At 45.1% G+C, this 1,577-nt stretch overlaps 1 protein-coding gene across 1 annotated transcript; it reads right to left on the reverse strand.

The window, feature by feature from the left end:
• Positions 1-397: 397 nt before the first annotated feature.
• On the reverse strand, positions 398-760 carry LOC142173588 (secreted RxLR effector protein 78-like). Its single transcript, XM_075239210.1, has one exon. The coding sequence runs from the start codon at positions 758-760 to the stop codon at positions 398-400; it is 363 nt and encodes a 120-aa protein (XP_075095311.1).
• Between the last annotated feature and the right edge of the window lie 817 nt (positions 761-1,577).

Genomic DNA, 1,577 nt, shown 5'->3' on the forward strand with positions numbered 1-1,577 from the left:
AATTTTATTCCTGACCCTGTCCTTCCTGGTATAACCATACATCCATCTCAACATCCTCATTTCAGCTACTTTCATCTTCTGGATATGTGACTTCTTGACGGGTCAGCACTCAGCCCCATACAACATAGTCAGTCTAATCACCACTCTATAGAACTTGGCCTTAAGGCGAGGTGGAACACTCTTATCACACAAAACCCCGAGGCGAGCCTCCATCACATCCACCCCGCACCAATATGATGGGTAAAATCCTCGTCAATCTCTCTGTTGCCTTGAATAATAGACCCAAGATACTTGAAACTATCTCTTGGCAACGACTTGAATACCAATCTCACTTCCACTCCTTCTTCATACATCCCATCACTGAACTTGCACTCCAAGTACTCAGTTTTCGACCTACTCAGCTTAAAACCCTTAGACTCCAGCGTCTGTTCCAAACTTCCAACCTAGCGTTAACTCCGTCACGCGTCTCAACAATCAGGACTATGTCATCGGCGAATAGCATACACCATGGCACCTCCCCTTGTATGTGTCGCATCAGCACCTCTAATGCTAAGGCAAACAAAAACGGGCTAAGAGTCGATCCCTGATGCAACCCCATCTCCATTGGAAAAGGATCTGAGTCTCCTCCCCCAATGCTCACCCGAGTCTTCGCTCCCTCGTACATGTCCTTAATAACCTTAATGTACGCCACTGGGACATCGCTAGCCTCCATACATCTCCATAGGACCTCTCTCGGGACATTATCATAGGCCTTTTCCATGTCTATGAATATCATATGCAAGTTCTTCTTCCTTTCCCTATACTACTCCACCAATCTTCTCACAATGTGAATGACTTCTATAGTAGACCTTCCCGGCATATATCCGAACTGGTTCTCGAAAATAGTAACACTACGTCGCACCCTCCTCTTCACTACCCTCTCCCAAATTTTCATAGTATGACTCAGCAACTTGATACCCCTATAGTTGTTGCAGTCTTGAATATTACCTTTGTTCTTGTACAACGGAATCACCAAACTCCACCGCCACTCCTCGAGCATCTTCGTCACCCTAAAAATGACATTAAACACCCAATTGCCTTACCCCTGCTTATCTTCTGCATTTCCCCCTCAACCTCCTCGCTCCTAATACGCCTGCAGAACCCAAAATCCCTCTGACTCCCTGAGTTTACCAACTCACCTAGTACGATGTTCCTGTCCCCTTCCTCGTTCAGGAGTCTATGGAAGTAATCCTGCCATCTACGCTTAATACACGCCTCTTCTACCAGCACCCTACCATCCTCGTCTTTTATGCACCGCACTCGATCCAGGTCCCGAGCCTTCATCTCCCTAATCCTAGCTAACTTGTACAGCTTCTTGTCGCCTCCTTTGCCCCCAAGATCCTCATACAATCGCTTAAAAGCTGCAGTGCCCGTTTGGATTAGCTGATTGTAAATAGCTGATAAGCTTGTAGTGCTGAAAAGTTTTTTTAAATGCTGAAACTGATTTTTAAAATAAGCATTTACGTGTTTGGATAGAAGTGCTGAAACTGATAATAAGCAGTTGATGTGTTTGATTAAAAAATACTGACAAGCTATTC

The sequence above is a fragment of the Nicotiana tabacum genome, chromosome 19 (genome assembly GCF_000715075.1).
Source record: "Nicotiana tabacum cultivar K326 chromosome 19, ASM71507v2, whole genome shotgun sequence".
In the NCBI taxonomy this organism is placed as follows: domain Eukaryota; kingdom Viridiplantae; phylum Streptophyta; class Magnoliopsida; order Solanales; family Solanaceae; genus Nicotiana; species Nicotiana tabacum.